Source organism: Chiloscyllium plagiosum, unplaced genomic scaffold, assembly GCF_037043375.1.
Source record: "Chiloscyllium plagiosum isolate Xiang-an unplaced genomic scaffold, Cpla_swu_hap1 HiC_scaffold_5, whole genome shotgun sequence".
Lineage (NCBI taxonomy): Eukaryota > Metazoa > Chordata > Chondrichthyes > Orectolobiformes > Hemiscylliidae > Chiloscyllium > Chiloscyllium plagiosum.
Genome location: NW_028270143.1, coordinates 95,305,771 through 95,321,033, shown reverse-complemented (window position 1 = coordinate 95,321,033; position 15,263 = coordinate 95,305,771). Strand labels below are relative to the sequence as shown.

Here is a 15,263-nt window from a genome sequence, read left to right as displayed (position 1 = left end):
ATAGCGATATAGGAAAATAAGGTTTTAAAGATGACATGTGGAATATTCTACTTCATTGGCAGAAGCAGAGAATACAAAATAGGGATATGCTGCTGAAACTCTATAAGACGTTTGCAAGGCTACAACTGGAATATTGTGTGCAGTTTTGGTCACCACATTACAGGAAGAACTAATGAATCTGGAGAGAGTGCAAAGGATTTATTGGAATGTTGCCAGAGCTGGAGAATTGTAGCTACGAGGAAAGATTGGAGAGATTAGGGTTGTTTGCTGTGGAACAGAGAAGGCTGAGGGGTGACATTATTGAGGAATACAATATTGAGTGAGGGAGAGATAGACAGTAGGAACTGGTTTCCTTTGACAGAGAGTTCAAAAACCAGAGATCATCGATTAAAGCTAAGAATTAGTTTCCCTACAGTGTGGAAATAGGCCCTTCGGCCCAACAAGTCCCACACTTACCCTCTGAAGAATAATCACCCAGGCCCATTCCCCCACCCTATATTTACCACTAATAACCTACATGGCCAATTCACCTAACCTGCACAGCTTTGGACTTTGGGAGGAAACCCACGCACCCGGAGGAAACCCACGCAGACACAGGGAGAACGTGCAAACTCCACACAGACAGTCGCCCGAAACTGGATTCGAACCTGGGTCCCTGCCGCTGTGAGGCAGCAGTGCTAACCACTGAGTTGTCGTGTGGCTCAGTTGAAGAAGGATTAGAAGGGATGTGAGGAAAAGGATAATGGATGTCTGGAATTCGTTGTCTGAGTTGGTGATGGAACTTAGACTCTAAACTCTTAAAACTTACTTGGATGAGCACCTTAAATGCTGTAAACTGCAGGGCTATGGGCCATGTGCAGCAAGACGGGTTTTGAAAGGGCATCTGGGTCACCATGATGAAGATGGACTCAATGGTCCCCTTCTGTAGTCTATCGTTTATATGGTTCTATGGCTACTAACAGGAGCTAAGAATAGTTGAAAATGGGTTGACTGTGCTGGGAGCAACCCACACAGAACAGGAGCTGGGGTGGTCTCAGGCCTGCTGCAGTACTCCAGTTAAGCTGGAGGAACAATACCACACAGCCCTGAGGACTTAACATTGTCAAACTCAAATTCAAAGCAGGAACACCTTCCTCCACCGTCATTACCCACACTGACAACCCCAAGTCAAAGCTGGAGTAAAGAGCTGAACACCAGACAAAGTGAGAGCAATTGCATTTGACATCAATACAGCATTTTACCTCATGTGACTTCAAAAAGCCCTAAAAAAAAAAGATATTCAATGGGAATTAAGGGAACACTTTCCAAAGGTTAAGAGTCATACCATTCACAAAGGAAAATGGTTGTTGCTGTTTGAAGTCACAACAGTATTCATTCAGTACAAGATCTGAATATTTGATTTCACTGGAGTGCATCGTCTTAACATGCAGTTAAAAATAAACAATAAATCTTGCCTTTAGAAAGTATTCGAAATAACCTCATGTTTTAGAATCAATCCTTTAAATGCATTTTTTTTTTTAAAATGAAGTTACCATTTTCTTCTTGTCCACAAGCTTCAGGTGTACCTCGTCTATGCTGCTCTTCTGGTGCTTCAGGGAAAATGACAGCAGTGTCTCCTTGCTGAAGGTATTCTTGAACGTTTGGATCATGTTCATTGTTCTGTTCATCTCCTGCAGTTGAATTGTGAAAGCAGTTCTCTCCATCGGAATCACAGCCTTCTTCATGAAATATCAAAATATATTCACTGTTATTGAAAAGCACATTCCCAAAACAAATAAAACCTAAACATTACTGAACCCATGTATATGCTTCAAAAGCATATTTACAGTCTACATTTAGCAGACACAATTGGTAAAATAGCCTATTTGTATACCATCAATTGTTTTTTTTAAAATTACCAGAAGTTTGGTTTTAAACAGTAAATGTCAAAACATTTAGTTGAGTGTTCTTGCTTTGAAGAGATTCTAACTTCAAACTACAGTCACGATTTTAATCATATTACTTCTATGATATTTCAGTGGAACACGGAATGTTGCAATGCTGAAGATGTCATCTCATGACTTAATTATAAATTTGGGTCTCAACAGAATATGTTCTGTTGTGTACTGAAGAGCTCATGGAACCACATAAATGAATTGGGTAGTTCTGGATGTCTCAATTTTTTTTTAAAACCTTGTTGACTATTTAAATGCATATTATTTCTGTTCAAAAGAACGACTGCCATATATATGGAAGCAATACAATGCATATCAAATTTTGCAAATCAGTGACAGGGACAGTATGGGCTGTGGTCAAATCTTAAACAGTATTCCTGCAACGCTATTTTTGCCAGAAATTGACTAATTAATTTTGGAGTTTTAGATTCATGTTCTTCACAGTAAGGATTTGGAATTGAGCTATATTCAAATGTTGTGTGTCTGACAAAGTTCATTTCAGAAAAAAAAATAAGCCACAGGATACAGTGAGAATGTGCAATTATTGAAGCAGTCAGCTTAATGAATGTTGCAGTTTACTGCTTATTTCAAACTGATATCAGGGTTAATTAAATCATCCCTGACCTATTAAACCAGGACTTACTTTATTAATTTTGAGACCAGCAAATGACGCTTTATTTAAACCTGAAACTGGGGCGGAGGTAGTGAAAGGTAGCTCCAGACAGTTACAGTAGAATTATTCGCCATTGAAACGTTAATGCTTGGCCAGTGGAAAATGCTTTTTGTGCAAGACAACTATTGAATAAACACAAAAAGTGAAACTAATTATAACACTTGCTCAGCACCCAAAAGACAAAATGAAAACATTAGTATATTTTGCAGTGTTGAACTAGAAATCAAATCCAAGGATAACTAAAAACACTAATTTATGACATAAGCAGTGTGAATAAATAATCATACAGGTTTGCCCATTCACTTCCTAACTTGGGCTCAGAGACGTGAAGGTGATAGGAAATGTTCCTACAGGAGACAGAAAATGGGCAACAAGGTCCTCAACACAACTATAAGAGCAACAAAAGCTCTCCTATTCAAATTCAGTTACTTTCTTTCCTCCCTCTTATGGAATGCTTAGAAATTGTGTTTTAATCAAACTTAATTTATTCTGCTAATTCTGAAACAGTGTGGCAAGATTACAGATTAGATATTCAATGGCATCCAACTGTTCTCAAAGGTCAACTGACTGCCCACTAAAGAGAGAATAAATTCAAATATTTAAGATGCAGAAAGTTGCTGAATAAGCAACATTAATAATGTTAGGTAATGTTAGGTATGGAATTGCAGAATAAGTAGTAAGCTACAATATTGCTAGTGTGAAGCCACCGCAATTTTAATTCCAGAGCATCATTTTAATATGATTGAATGCTGCACTCCTGATCACAATACAAAAATGGACAATGTACTCATTTTCTCTGGACCATCTTTAAAAGCTTCTTTAAGGTGACAATGTCACGCTGAAATTAAGGCCACATTTCCATGTTATTCTGTTGGAAGATCATTAGGAAACAGATCCAAAAGATTCCTGCTAGGATTTCTAATGCCTCAAAGGAAACGGAAACACTTCTTTTTTTCTATGGTCTGCATGAAAATCCTCAGGGCCATCATCCAGCAGATTTAAATAAAAGGTAGCTGACATATTCAGGATCTTGCTTTAGATCAAGAAGAACTTTAATAAGCTCTCAAATGTAGCAAGGCTCTATCATCCTCTACCTGACCGGATAACTTCAACGCATTCCACGCTAATCTCATTCACTCCTTTGTTTAACCATATCCTTCCACGAACAACAAGGGCACTCTAATTGTCCTTGCTGACACCATCTCTTCTTAAACTTCTTTTATGCACAACTTACTAACAAACTCGCCATACATATTACCACCATCAAAATCTCCAACAACTCCAGTCATTTCTTTACTACATGAGAAATGTGTCTTTAAATTCATCACCTCCTCATTTTAGTTCTTTTACAACCTTCAGCATCAAATACATAAAGTTATATAAGCCTCACACATCTCCACTGATCTAGTGAATAAATTCCTTCTGCAGGCAGAGAACCAGGACAAGTGGATAAGTTTGTAGTATCTCCCTCATTCTGGCAGAGTCATGATTAATGAAGATAGATAATGTAAGAGTACTTCCAAGGAGGATGCCTTTGTCTCACATGTCTACACATTCAACTAAAATCGTGCAGCAAACTTCACAACTTCAAACTATACTCTCATAAATGGTGCCTGCTGATGTCCAATTTTCCATGACCATTCTGACTTTTGGGAAATAAATCTTTTTTATCTCTTACATATTGAAGTGTTTTGCATTTTTATAGTAGCTGTGTCTACACTGCCAGCCTGTTATTATGATACAACTTATCTGAACAAACAAACATTGAAAACATTCAGGATGAAGGGAATGGTGAAGAATGTATTTGAAGAACATTAGATCTACTAGAGTGGAATGTAAGAATCACCAGAATTGCTTAGCGATGAACTCGTCGTTCACATCTCTGAGTGCATGATATCCACCAGTCTTCCACATCCAATGAAGACTGCTGATGCAGCATCTCTTTCAAATACAGGTTTCTCTATAAGGTATTTGTACAGATGCAGCCAACTAATATGACACTGAAGATCTACTGTGGACATTTATCATCAAGAGCACTAAGACTGATCTAGATAGCTGAAGTTTTGCTTCTGTAATGCAAATAAGTGCTTAATAATTATCCTTCTGGTTCCATGGTCTGAAGTATACATTCACTGAGTTGCAGCGGGTCCTCATGAGTTATGTGTGCAATTATAGGTTCCTCAACACTTGGAAATGATTCTGTCAGGTGTGTGGAAGGGTGGGATGGCTCAATATTATCAGCTAAGAACCCATCAGCTACCAGAGTACCACGCAAAAATCATGCAATCCACATTACACAATAGGTCCATATTAACTTAATTTGCGAATGTTGCTGGCTAGTATTTTGGTGCTCTGACAGTAATATGTCCAATCAATTACTTCCATGACATGAAGGAAACTCTACACAATGTATATCTCAAAGTTCTTTCATGTCACCAATTGGAGTTGATGGGAAGGTGATGATTAGTCCTGGTAAACAAGATTCTAGTGAATGACTGCTTAATAATGTAGTGTATTGCAAACTGAGAGATGTCCTCGGAAGCAGAGTGGAGGGAACCAGGAGGTAAGAAAGTTAAAGGGTTGTGGTAACCCTCTTGATCAGCAGGTGCTGCACTGATTTTTTTTTTAAATAGCAAGCTTGAAGAAGTGCATCCTCAAAGATGTGACTCTGATAGAAAGGGGCTACTTCCATGTCCAGTTGGAAACAAAGTTGAAGCAGGAGTAGGCCATCTGGCCATTGAGCACCAGCCCTCAGCATTCAAAACTATCATAAAACGAAAAAAAACTGCAGATGGTGAAAATTAAACAAAAACAGAAATTGCATGTGTGGGAAGAAAGTGGAGTTAACATTCAAGTCCAGTGACTCTTCGTCAGAACTGCCTCCTCACTTAGCTGTTGGATCCAACTTAACAGTTTCGCTGGAATCAACAACCTGAATATCAAAAATCAGTCATCCACCCAACCCTTTTAATCTCAGCAGCAGATTGCATACTGGGAAGGGTCGGGAACAGGATAGGATTTGCCAAGACTGGTCAGACTGGAGGCCAAAGACAATCAGCATTTAGAGAAACAGTGGCATTGGAGCCCTAAGGCAAAAGGCTCTCTTTTGCTTAAGGTGGGTTTTTTCAGGGGATGTGCACGCAAAGAGAGGGGAAGGAGGTGATGTTCAGCTCACCATGCTCAGTTTGGCGAAGGTCCAACATTCCATTAGACATCCTGATTACCTGCTGCACCTGTGTGCTAGATTTCTGGTATTTTTGCACAAGTGCAGCCTTTGCATTGCAGTTTTCTGTACTCTTTTTCCAGTTAAATACTGTTCTTTTGTTTTCCAAAATAAAGTTAATATTTTCCCATATTATATTCCATTTGTCAACTTTTGCCTATTCGTCTAACTGATCAGTAACTCTAAATTGTTTGCATCCCTCCCATAAGCCTGACTTTCCACTGTTGTCGTCTGCAAATTTGGCCACAGTACATTAATTTCCTTTCTCCAAGTCATTAATATATCTTTTAAACAATTGTATAAAAGATTTAGTCTGTACCTGTGCAACCATCACTGCGTGTCTGAGCTTCAGGCCCCAGGTTGTCTGCATTTTCTTTCCTTCCTAAAACACAAAGTGATTGGTGTCAAACCCCAAAACAAATGGTGATGAATACAGCTCAATTAATTGAAGAAGCGCATCTTTCTCTGTTCTGATGAACATGCAATGACAAAACCAGCTTCCTGGGTATTGCCTTCAAAACTCGTGTCTACTCCACTTTGTTGCTTATATCTGTACTCTGCTGCAGTAGGTTTCAACAGAACAGAACATTCTTAGTAGTAGTCATCAAGCCATAGTGACTTCAGTTCTGGTACCACAGTGAAGCACTAACATAACATGGCAACAGGGTTTAGAAATTAAAATCCCACACTGCTATAATTAAATGAAGTATGGAAAAATTACACGTTATTCTGGAATTAGGAATAAGAACAGCTTTGCAAAATCGTATTGTATTATCCATTGCTCATCCAATTTGCAATCAGTTTACATGTAAAGTGCTTGAAAACTGATTTAGTTTATGTAAACTATTTATTTTACAGAAATACTAGTGACAAAAAAAAAATCAGTGAACTAGATTGAATTTTCCTAATCTTTAAGCTTTTCTAGATGTTAAAACACTTCTGTTGCAAGGCACTTGAAATAAATACAGCCGCAAAACATTTCAAGCACAGCAGCTGACGTAAAAGTGTGCAGAGATATGTAGCAGTCTTGTGATCTTCATAACATTAGATTACGATGACAGTGACATAACCTGGAAACCCGCTTCCTATGAGGCAGGCCCATGTGAAACCATTTCACTGCAGCTGCTTCCTTTCTTTTATGTTTTTAAGGTGAAAGCCTGAAAAGGTAGCACTTGACTTCAATCGGAAGAAAACATTTAGTAAGACTTGCTATATATGTATGATTTGGAGATGCCAGTGTTTGACTGGGGTGTACAAAGTTAAAAATCTCACAACACCAGGTTATAGTCCAACATCATAGATATCACCTGATGAAGGAGCGGCGCTCCAAAAGCTAGTGTGCTTCCAATTAAACCTGTTGGACTATAACCTGGTGTTGTGTGATTTTTAACTTGCTATACATAAGCATCCTACTTTTTAAACTGAACTCTTATTTATCCTTATTAATAAGTTATTTTAAAAATCCATTTTCAGGATTTTATTGCATTTGATGCACTTAGTGGCAAGTTGGGACCTCATTGAATTCCTGCAGTCTGTCCCGTTTAGCTTGATACATAAGTGGTTTGCAGTCACATACAGTTTGGAGGACAATCTAGATTAGAGTAATTAGACAGTTTCACTGACAATCTTATTGATGCACAGCTTTTAGTTCCACAATTTTTAAATTCAAGTTTTCTGAAACCACTATGATGGGGTTGAATTCACATTCTCCAAATTTTGAATTCTAGTCTTTGAAATCACAAGTCCAATGTTACAACTATCTCAGCATTGATTCAACTGCATTAAAGTTAATTGAAAATAAAAAAGATAGAAGGTGCAGAGACTTTCCATTATACTGGAACATGAATCAAAATGCAAGCTACCTTCAAATCCATGGTAACATTTCATAATAGATTATGACTTCTAAATATATTTTTTTTGTTCCATACACTTTGCAAAGTTATAGTTAACAGTCATTTCTCGAACTGCCAAAAATATAAGTACTTGGAATTTCTGAAGACAGAGCGGTGGTAATATTTTCTGTGCCAACAAAACTGAAATGCAAGTGAAATGGCACGCAAGTACCTTTTGTGCCTCCCACAAAGTTTCCACATGAGTCATTAAAAGTAACGCTTTTTCGTTGGTGTATGAACCATATCCATGCCAGGTAACAAGAATTACTCAACCACTGTTATAGGAAGAAACAGAGAGTGCCTATTATGGAAGAATGGCATGAAAATGTTTCAATTAATTGGCAGACTGCAATAAACAAATAGCTACTTACAAAATGCTACACTGCAACACACTTTTAAGTTAATGTTTTACCAGTAGTTAAGAGCCCTCATATCTATCACCTTTCATTTAATACTATAAAGATGACATCCTTCGTGGCAAACAGCACCTTCCTCAGCATGGAGACACGACTCAACTGGCAGTCTTGCACAGAATTTTGACCAAACAGTACATGCTATCATTAAAGGACAGATCTTGTTATTTAGGAGGGATTATAAAAGCTGCATTTTAATCAATTCCGCTAAAAGCAAAACCTATTCGAGAAAAAGCAGTTGAGTTACCTATGCTATTTCTTCTGTCTTCGGAACTTTCCCCTTTAGATGGAATAATAGCACACTTATTCCTTGCCTATCAAGGGTAATGCAGATATAACTACTGGTACAGAACAAAGTTGGAGGAATAAGCATTAAGCTTACACTTTGCCAGGTAGTACTCCTGTAACGATCTACACATCCTTTTTTCTGTTACCTGAAGCCATCAGATCCAATTTCATGAGACATGTGGCCTTAAACACGATTTAAATCTACATTTGGTAGACAACCCAAAATTTTTAAAACTTGGGAATTGCATAAATTACTATCTACAGGGATGCACATACAGTCAAAAGTTACACAAGGAATATGAAAACCTCTTGCATTTGTATCATGCCTGAAATATAACGAAACATTCAAAAGTCTGCACATTAAGATTATAGAACAAAACACGACACAGATAATGCTTTACAGGAGTGAGGATAATTCTAGGGAAAGGATTTGAGACTTGAGGACCTAGACAATTAAAGACACGGCCACTACAGGCAGAGCTATTAGAATAGGAAATGCATAAGAGCGCAGAATTAAAGGGGTACAGATATTTCAGGTGACTTGAGATGATGTCAAGTGATTACAGGGATATGGAGAGGCAAGGCCACAAAGGAATTTTAAAAAGAGAACTTTAAAATCAAAATGTTGCTTGACCAATATAGGTCAGTAAGCAAAGAAGTAATTCAGGACTAGGACTTGTTACAAGTTAAGACATCAGCAGCTGAGTTTTAGATTACCTCAGCTTCAGGGTAGAACATGGGAATCCAACCTGGAGTGTGATATAACAGTTATTAGTCCAGATGTAACAAAAGCACAATGGCTTGTGCAGATGAGGTGAAGTAGAGATGAAGTCAAATGATTGTCTAGAGGTGGAAACAGGCAGTCTTAGAGAGGTGAGAACATTATCTCAGGGTCAAATGTAGCACCATGGGTGTGAACAGACTGGCTTAATCTCATACTATTGCTCGAGACAAGGATGGAATCTGTAGCCAGGGATGGGAGTTTGAAGCAAGGATTCAAAACAATGGCTTCAATCTTAGCAATATTCAAAAGAGGAAATTTTGCTCATCCAGTACCAGATGTCAAATAAGAAGTCTGAGAAAGTAACTGAAAAATAGGAATGGCTAAGGACTGATCCTTGGGGATAGTAGAATCAAATTGTCCCTCAATCTGACATGGTTCGTCACTTCCATGAGAGTTCTCCAAATTGCAAGATAGCTGAAAGATTACAGAATCTGCTCCATATATTTCAAAATAGACTAAATACTTAAACAAAAAAACTTTAGTTAAAGCCAAAAAAAAAAATAATTTACTTGGTTTCCTCCCCACTTGTCTTATGAATGATTCAGCTCCTTTCTGAAGTGTGATTCCACAGATGCTAGTTAGCCACCAGTTTCCTGGTCCATTCGATTTTATTCTCAAATGATCCCTCATTTCAAATATTTATCATTATTCATGTTTTGTTGGCAATAGCCCAACTACTTCAGGGAAGCAAAGTAAAGTTGGGTGGAAAATGTTACAGATTCTTACAAGTATTCCCATCATCACTGAATTCAACAAAATGGGTTCAGGACTGCTGTATGGATCAAATACTCAAGAATAAAGACTAACAGCCATGCATACATTTCTCAAATTTCAACTTCAGTTTTACATGGAGAGTAAAAGGATAATCAGCAAATAGAGGAAAGCTTGGGCATGATCTATGGCTACCATTACAATCAAGTCCGAAAGGACAAAAATTCCTATCTTTTCACACCTTGAGTTTGTACAAGTTCTTTTTGGAAATTTTTAAACAGATTTTTTTTCCACAATTCAACAAGTACTTGGCATGCAATAAAGTTATAAAGCAACTAATCAGGCAGATTTCAAAGTTCATTTAAACTCATTCAAGGTAAAGGGAAAACTTTAAGGTGAAAAAAAAATCAGTCCCAAACTTTGCTACATACTTGAGCATGCAACCAAACAGAACAAGGTACATGGGTGAGACAAGGTGGATTGAAAAGAAAATTACAGTTCTTTTCAAAATGTAGTGTGCAATACAGATAGCCACATTTTAAAAGATCATAGTTCTCAGTTGGTTTTCTATCAGGGCTGATCACTGCTGACTTGGACAACTTAGAAAGAAAGAGCTGTTACACTCTGTCAGTTCTTCACCTTGATGTTACTGTTTGCTGTAGCAAAAACCACAAGCTTATAATTATGGCCTCTCACAGAGCAGAGATTTAACAGGTCAATCTTGGCTATTGGCCCACAATGGGGAAAATCCATTTTTGACAGAGTTTGATGGTCCACTGTCAGACTTCCCATTATTCTTTGATATAGATGGGTCTTTCAATCCTCCTCTTCATACAACAAGTTTTGATTGAAGTCTTCATTCCAACAAACCTGTAATCAAGAAGTGTCAGTCCCCCAGAGACATTGAAGGTCTCATTATCAGCAAAACATTCCAGATGAAGAATTTTAACGTTCAGATAATTATCCTTGGACACCCATTTCAGGGTATGAGAAATAGTTTCAGCCATGTTATTTTGACATTGCTTTTAAGTCCCCATTGAACTTGGCTACTTTCCGGTGACTTCATCTCAAACCAAATTCCAAGGCTTTTTAGTTAGCTGATGAAATTTAAACATTAATAAATAGTTTGTAGTTCACATCAGTGTGGCACTAATAATTACCAAAATACACTGCATACAAAATTATAAATTTGATCAGATTACTTAGTGTGGAAACACGCCCTTCGGCCCAACAAGTCCACACCGACCCTCCGAAGAGTAACCCGCCCAGACCCATTCCCCTACATTTACCCCTTCACCTAACACTACGGGCAATTTAGCATAGCCAATTCACCTTACCTGCACATTTTTGAACTGTGGGAGGAAACCGGAGCACCCGGAGGAAACCCCACGCATCGATGTGCAAACTCCACACAGACAGTTGCCTGAGGCGGGAATTGAACCCGGGTCTCTGGCGCTGTGAGGCAACAGTGCTAACCACTGTGCCACCGTGCTGCCCCAAGCTTAGTTTTAAATGCACCAAGCTTTTCAAGCTAAATATTTAAATAAATTTACGCACTGATAGAAGTGCATGGTGAATTGAGGGTATGCATTGAGGGGATGTAATATTACAAGGCAATAATCAATTTAAATTACACCTTTTTCATACACAATTTACATAGTCATGTGATCATCTATGGAAGTCAGTGGAGACTTTGGTTATTTTTCAGTGTGGATATGCAATTTCAATTGTGCTTATTTTGGAATTCTGGAAAAGTCACATTAAATTCACTCTGTTAACTGTTTCATTCTTGACAAATGTTAATCAGATCAATTTAATTTTTATTTCTGAAACAAAAGGAGAGAGTTTTAGCTTTTCCAGCATCTCTCCTATCTTTCCTTTATTTTGCTTCATTTTAAATTTATTTTCAAGAAAGGAGTAAAAATATTAGAAGACACTTCAGAATGTAGCTTAGCAAGCATGTAGTTATTGGGCAGGGTTAATATTGTTTAATAATATTGGACGGAGGGCCTATGATGCAAGTGTAGTAAGGACAGTTGGCTAGAGTACTGACAATCAATTTTGCATTGCAAGGATGTAAAATATATTTCAGTTTCTGAAGCATTAAAATGGCCTTTAGAGAATGTCAAAGGAGTCAGACAGCATTCGCTGGTGGTAGAATACTGACTTTTAAGGATCAGTGTTGTGGAGCTGATGAGTCAGAGCAGTGGGAGGGAGGAATAATGTGGAATCACTTAAGAAATTAAAGTCATGTACTTGATAAGGTTTATGAAATTAAGAGTGATGGGAAAAGGGCCTTTTTTTTTGGGAACAAATTCTTTCTGGAGAAAGTGAGGACTGCAGATGCTGGAGATCAGAGCTGAAAATGTGTTGCTGGAAAAGCGCAGCAGGTCAGGCAGCATCAAAGGTGCAGGAGAATCGACGTTTCAGGCATAAGCCTGAAGCCTGAGGAAGGGCTTATGCCCGAAACGTCGATTCTCCTGTTCCTTGGATGCTGCCTGACCTGCTGCACTTTTCCAGCAACACATTTTCAACAAATTCTTTCTCCAAACATATTAGAAACCTTAATTTGCATGCACTGTGCCAACTCTTGCCATTTTATATGTTCCTACATCCATATTTACAATGTAATTATCTATATAAATATGCAATCAAATTTTAAAATGGTCATAATTAGGAGTCACTGCTGTGTCTGTGTTGGCTCTCTGAAGGAAGAATTCACCCAGTGTGATTCCCTTGCATTCTTCTTATAGCCTTGTACATTCTTCCCTTTCAAATCCTCTTAAATTCCTCACCTGACCTGATTTCCATCACACTTTCAGGTAATGCATTCCAGATCCTAACCACTCGGTGCTTGAAATCAATTTCTGTTCAAGTCACCATTATTTCTGCCAATTACCTTAAATCAGTTCCCTCTAGTTCTCGATTCTTCCACTAACAGCAACAGTTTTGCCTCATTTGCTGTGTCCAAATCCCTCAGGATTTTGAATAGCTCTATTAGATCACTTTTCAGCCTTGTCTTCTCCAAGAATATTCCCAACTACTGCAATCTATCAATGAAAGTCCCTCATCCTGGAAACCATTTCAGTGTACCTTTTCTACAGTCTTTCCTTTCACATCACGAATTTTATGCCCAGACCTATCCTGCCACTTTAAGATTATGCCCATTTACATCATCCTTCAAAATTGCAACCTTGAGTTTATAATGTCTTTCCACATTCTTTCTCCCAAAATAAATCACATCTCACACACTCTGCATTGAAGTTAATTAGCCATTTGTAAGTCTGCCCTACTAATCTCTGTCCACATCCTTTTGAGTACTGCACCAACTACTTGACAGTTCACAATACTTGGAAGTTTTGTGCAATGTACAAGATTAATATAAATCAGCAGAGGTCCTAACACCACCCATTGGATACTCCATTATAAACACTACTGCACTCCAAATAAAAAGTACAGTCCAGGATTGCTTATTCTTCGGTTCCTCAAAGTATTGGTCCAGAAAATCATCCCACAGACCCTACATGAATTCCTCCTTGAGGAGTGCAGTCACAAGTCTGATTTGCCCAATATTTATGCAAATTAAAAGCATCCATAATTATAGATGTTACTTTATTGCATGCATTTCTAATTTCCAATTTAATGCCATTCACAAATTACCCTAACACATCAATGCACAATGCCACTAACTACCTTTTTGCCTCCTGGTGTTTCTTAGCTAAATCTATACGGATTCCACATCGTCAGAGCTAATATATGCTTCCTTACTTCTGTGTTCATCTTCTCTTTCACCTGCAATGCAAATCCACCACTTTTTTATTTCAGTCTGTTCTTCCCAAATATGGAATACCCCTGGATGTTCAGTTCCTATCCTGGTCACCCTGTAGCCATGTCTCCAAAGTCTCAACTATCACACCTGTTTTGATCTATATACCATTAATTCATGTAAATTTATTGCGAATGTTCCTTGCATTAAGGCACAAAGCCTTAAGACTAGTCTTTTTTAGCATAACTTGTGCTTTTCCCATTATATCCCTGTTTGATCCTAGCACTCTATTTCTCTACCACATTTCTTATTCCCATTTGTCTTTTCTATATCTTGTTATTCAGTCCAATTTGTAGCAATGCTGCTCTGCCTAGCAGTCTGTTGCACCGCACTTCATGAAATGGATGTCTATGTACACCACATCAATAGCACTGCTCTCATCAACCCTCTGTAATCTGACCAGAGACACCAAGTTAGGTAAGCATGGTTTAGGAAAATCTGAGCTCTGGAAATAGGAGCACAAATAGGCTATTCAGCCCCTGAACTGAATTACTGCCATGGCCATTGAGCCTGTTCTGTCATTCAGCTAGATTATAGCTGACATTCAACCTCAACATCAATTTCCACCGCAATCGCCAAATCTTTCAACATTATAACATTTTTGATTTGAATATTTTCAATGACCAAGCTTCCAGAGCTCTGGTATAGAGAATTTCAAAGATTTACCATCCTCCAAAGAAATGTCTCATCTCAGTCCTATATGGCCTATTTCTTGTTCAGAGTCTGATTCAAAAGCCCCTTCCCCCAAGCAGGGAAATCATCTGTCCTATTACTACCTTCTGGAGCCCTGTGACAATTTTGCATGGTTCAATGAAATCACTGATTACTGTATATACTCATGTAAAAATCATGATTTTTAGACTATTTATTAAGGTTAACTTATGGGGTTGACTATGACATAAATACTACTATTGAGGGGCTGAAATTCATGACAGCCCAAAATACTATCTTCTAAGCATATGTCCAATTGATCTCAAAACAACAAGAGAAAAAAAAAATCAAATTATGGTAATTACCTGATAAAGACAGTAGAAACAAAAATGAATTAGTAATTATTCTGTCCGGAACTTACCTTTGAGCAATGACAACATTGGTGCAGCTGAGGACCAGAACAGAGTGGGACGGCCAAATAAAAAATGAATTTAATGTTCATTTGACAATGAACTTAAGAAATCTGTAGCTTAATGTTGCTGTTATGTGTTTTAATGTACAATTCACACCAAGAGAAAGAAATTCATTTCCTCACTGTAACATTATCTACTCATGACTCAAATGTTGATCTGTTATCTGTGAGGAACTAGGGTCAACTTTTATACAAGATACATGGAAAATTCCAGATATTTTGGCCAAAACATAGGTGGTCAACTTTTACATGAGACCAACTTTTACTCGAGTATTCTTCTAAACTGTAGAGATTAGAGGCCCAGCCTATTCCACCTCTCCATATAAGACACCTCACCATTACAGAGATCACTCTGGTGAATCCTTGTTGCACTCCAGGTATTGCAAGTCTGTCTTT

At 38.0% G+C, this 15,263-nt stretch overlaps 1 protein-coding gene across 8 annotated transcripts in view; it reads right to left on the bottom strand.

Moving 5' to 3' along the window:
• Nucleotides 1–15,263, bottom strand: part of LOC122550321 (zinc finger E-box-binding homeobox 1) — a 178,268-nt gene that overhangs the window by 53,447 nt on the left and 109,558 nt on the right. For 5 of the 8 annotated variants that reach the window (XM_087987504.1, XM_087987510.1, XM_087987505.1 and 2 more), the window contains exons 3-4: nt 6,150–6,212; nt 1,533–1,718 (exon numbers count right to left, since the gene is read on the bottom strand). In XM_087987504.1, the coding sequence (XP_087843630.1) occupies nt 1,533–1,718; nt 6,150–6,212 (249 nt within the window). The remainder of the gene's footprint in view (nt 1–1,532; nt 1,719–6,149; nt 6,213–15,263) is intronic. The other 3 variants (XM_087987507.1, XM_087987506.1, XM_087987508.1) reach the window with 3 other exon arrangements.